This window comes from Colobus angolensis, unplaced genomic scaffold, assembly GCF_000951035.1.
Source record: "Colobus angolensis palliatus isolate OR3802 unplaced genomic scaffold, Cang.pa_1.0 Scaffold772, whole genome shotgun sequence".
NCBI lineage: Eukaryota > Metazoa > Chordata > Mammalia > Primates > Cercopithecidae > Colobus > Colobus angolensis.
Genome location: NW_012121510.1, coordinates 56,812 through 57,856, shown reverse-complemented (window position 1 = coordinate 57,856; position 1,045 = coordinate 56,812). Strand labels below are relative to the sequence as shown.

General features: G+C 57.4%; 1 protein-coding gene across 1 annotated transcript in view; it reads left to right on the top strand.

Annotated features, from left to right (window-relative positions):
• LOC105502146 (pituitary adenylate cyclase-activating polypeptide type I receptor-like) overlaps window positions 1–1,045 on the top strand; it is a gene marked incomplete at its 3' end in the record, with an annotated part of 20,632 nt that overhangs the window by 12,642 nt on the left and 6,945 nt on the right. The window contains exon 2 of the mRNA XM_011928522.1: window positions 202–309. Within this exon, the coding sequence (XP_011783912.1) occupies window positions 202–309 (108 nt within the window). The remainder of the gene's footprint in view (window positions 1–201; window positions 310–1,045) is intronic.

The window sequence follows — 1,045 nt, the reverse complement described above, 5'->3', positions numbered from 1 at the left end:
TGTAGTGTGTGTGTGATGTGCACGGTGTCTGTGGTGTGGTGTGTGTGTGATGTGTGTTTGTTGGTGTGTGTGTTGTGTGTATAGCATGTAGGTTGCTGTGTGTGGTGTCTGTGGTGTGTGTGCTATGTATGTTGGTGTGTGTGATATGTGTGTATGGGTGTGTGTGGCTAGCCCCTCTCACCATGGCTGTCTTACCCACAGGCTGTCCTGGGATGTGGGACAACATCACGTGTTGGAAGCCCGCCCACGTGGGTGAGATGGTCCTGGTCAGCTGTCCTGAACTCTTCCGAATCTTCAACCCAGACCGAGGTGGGTTTATCTCAGTCTCTTTAGGCCACGCTGGCTTAGCCTGCTCCCCAAACTCGGCCCCAGGCAAGCACCAAGGACAGGGAGGCCGCCCTGTAGGCAGACAGTCCCTGCTCCCGAGCTCACATGTGGTGTGGGGGATGAAACCAGAGACACGTGTACACACGGGGACGCAGGTACACGTGGGGACCGTGGTTGTGGATGAGAGCAAGGCTGTATCCTCACGTGTGGGATCCATGCCAGCTGTCACTCACCCTCCAGCCCAGGCCCCTGTCTGTCAGTTGGGTATGTGGCCCGGTGGCCCCCTCCCAGGTGCGTCTGTGAGGGTAACGTGAAGCGATGCTGTGGATGCCACTTAGCACAGGACTTGGCGCGTTTTGAATGTGCAGTAGTAAATGTTAGCTGGGATTATTGTCACCATCCTCCCACAGCCACAGATCCTCAGCGCCCAGTGGGAGGCATGGAGAGAGACGCGCATGTAGACACCCCCCTCAGGCAGAATGAGACGTGTGGGGAAGGCAGCTGGACACAAGACACCCACGTCCACATTCAGAGCCACTTAGATGCTGGCACAAGGCCCAGTGGGGCCGGTAGGCACTCACGTTTGCTCAGCAGAGCATTTTCTGGGCCCTAGCTGCCCTCGGGCAGTTACATGGGCTCAAGTTGGGAGGAGCTGGGTCTTGGGCTGCCTGGAGAAAGGGTGCCACACACAGGGAACAGTGTCACAGTGCTGTTGGTG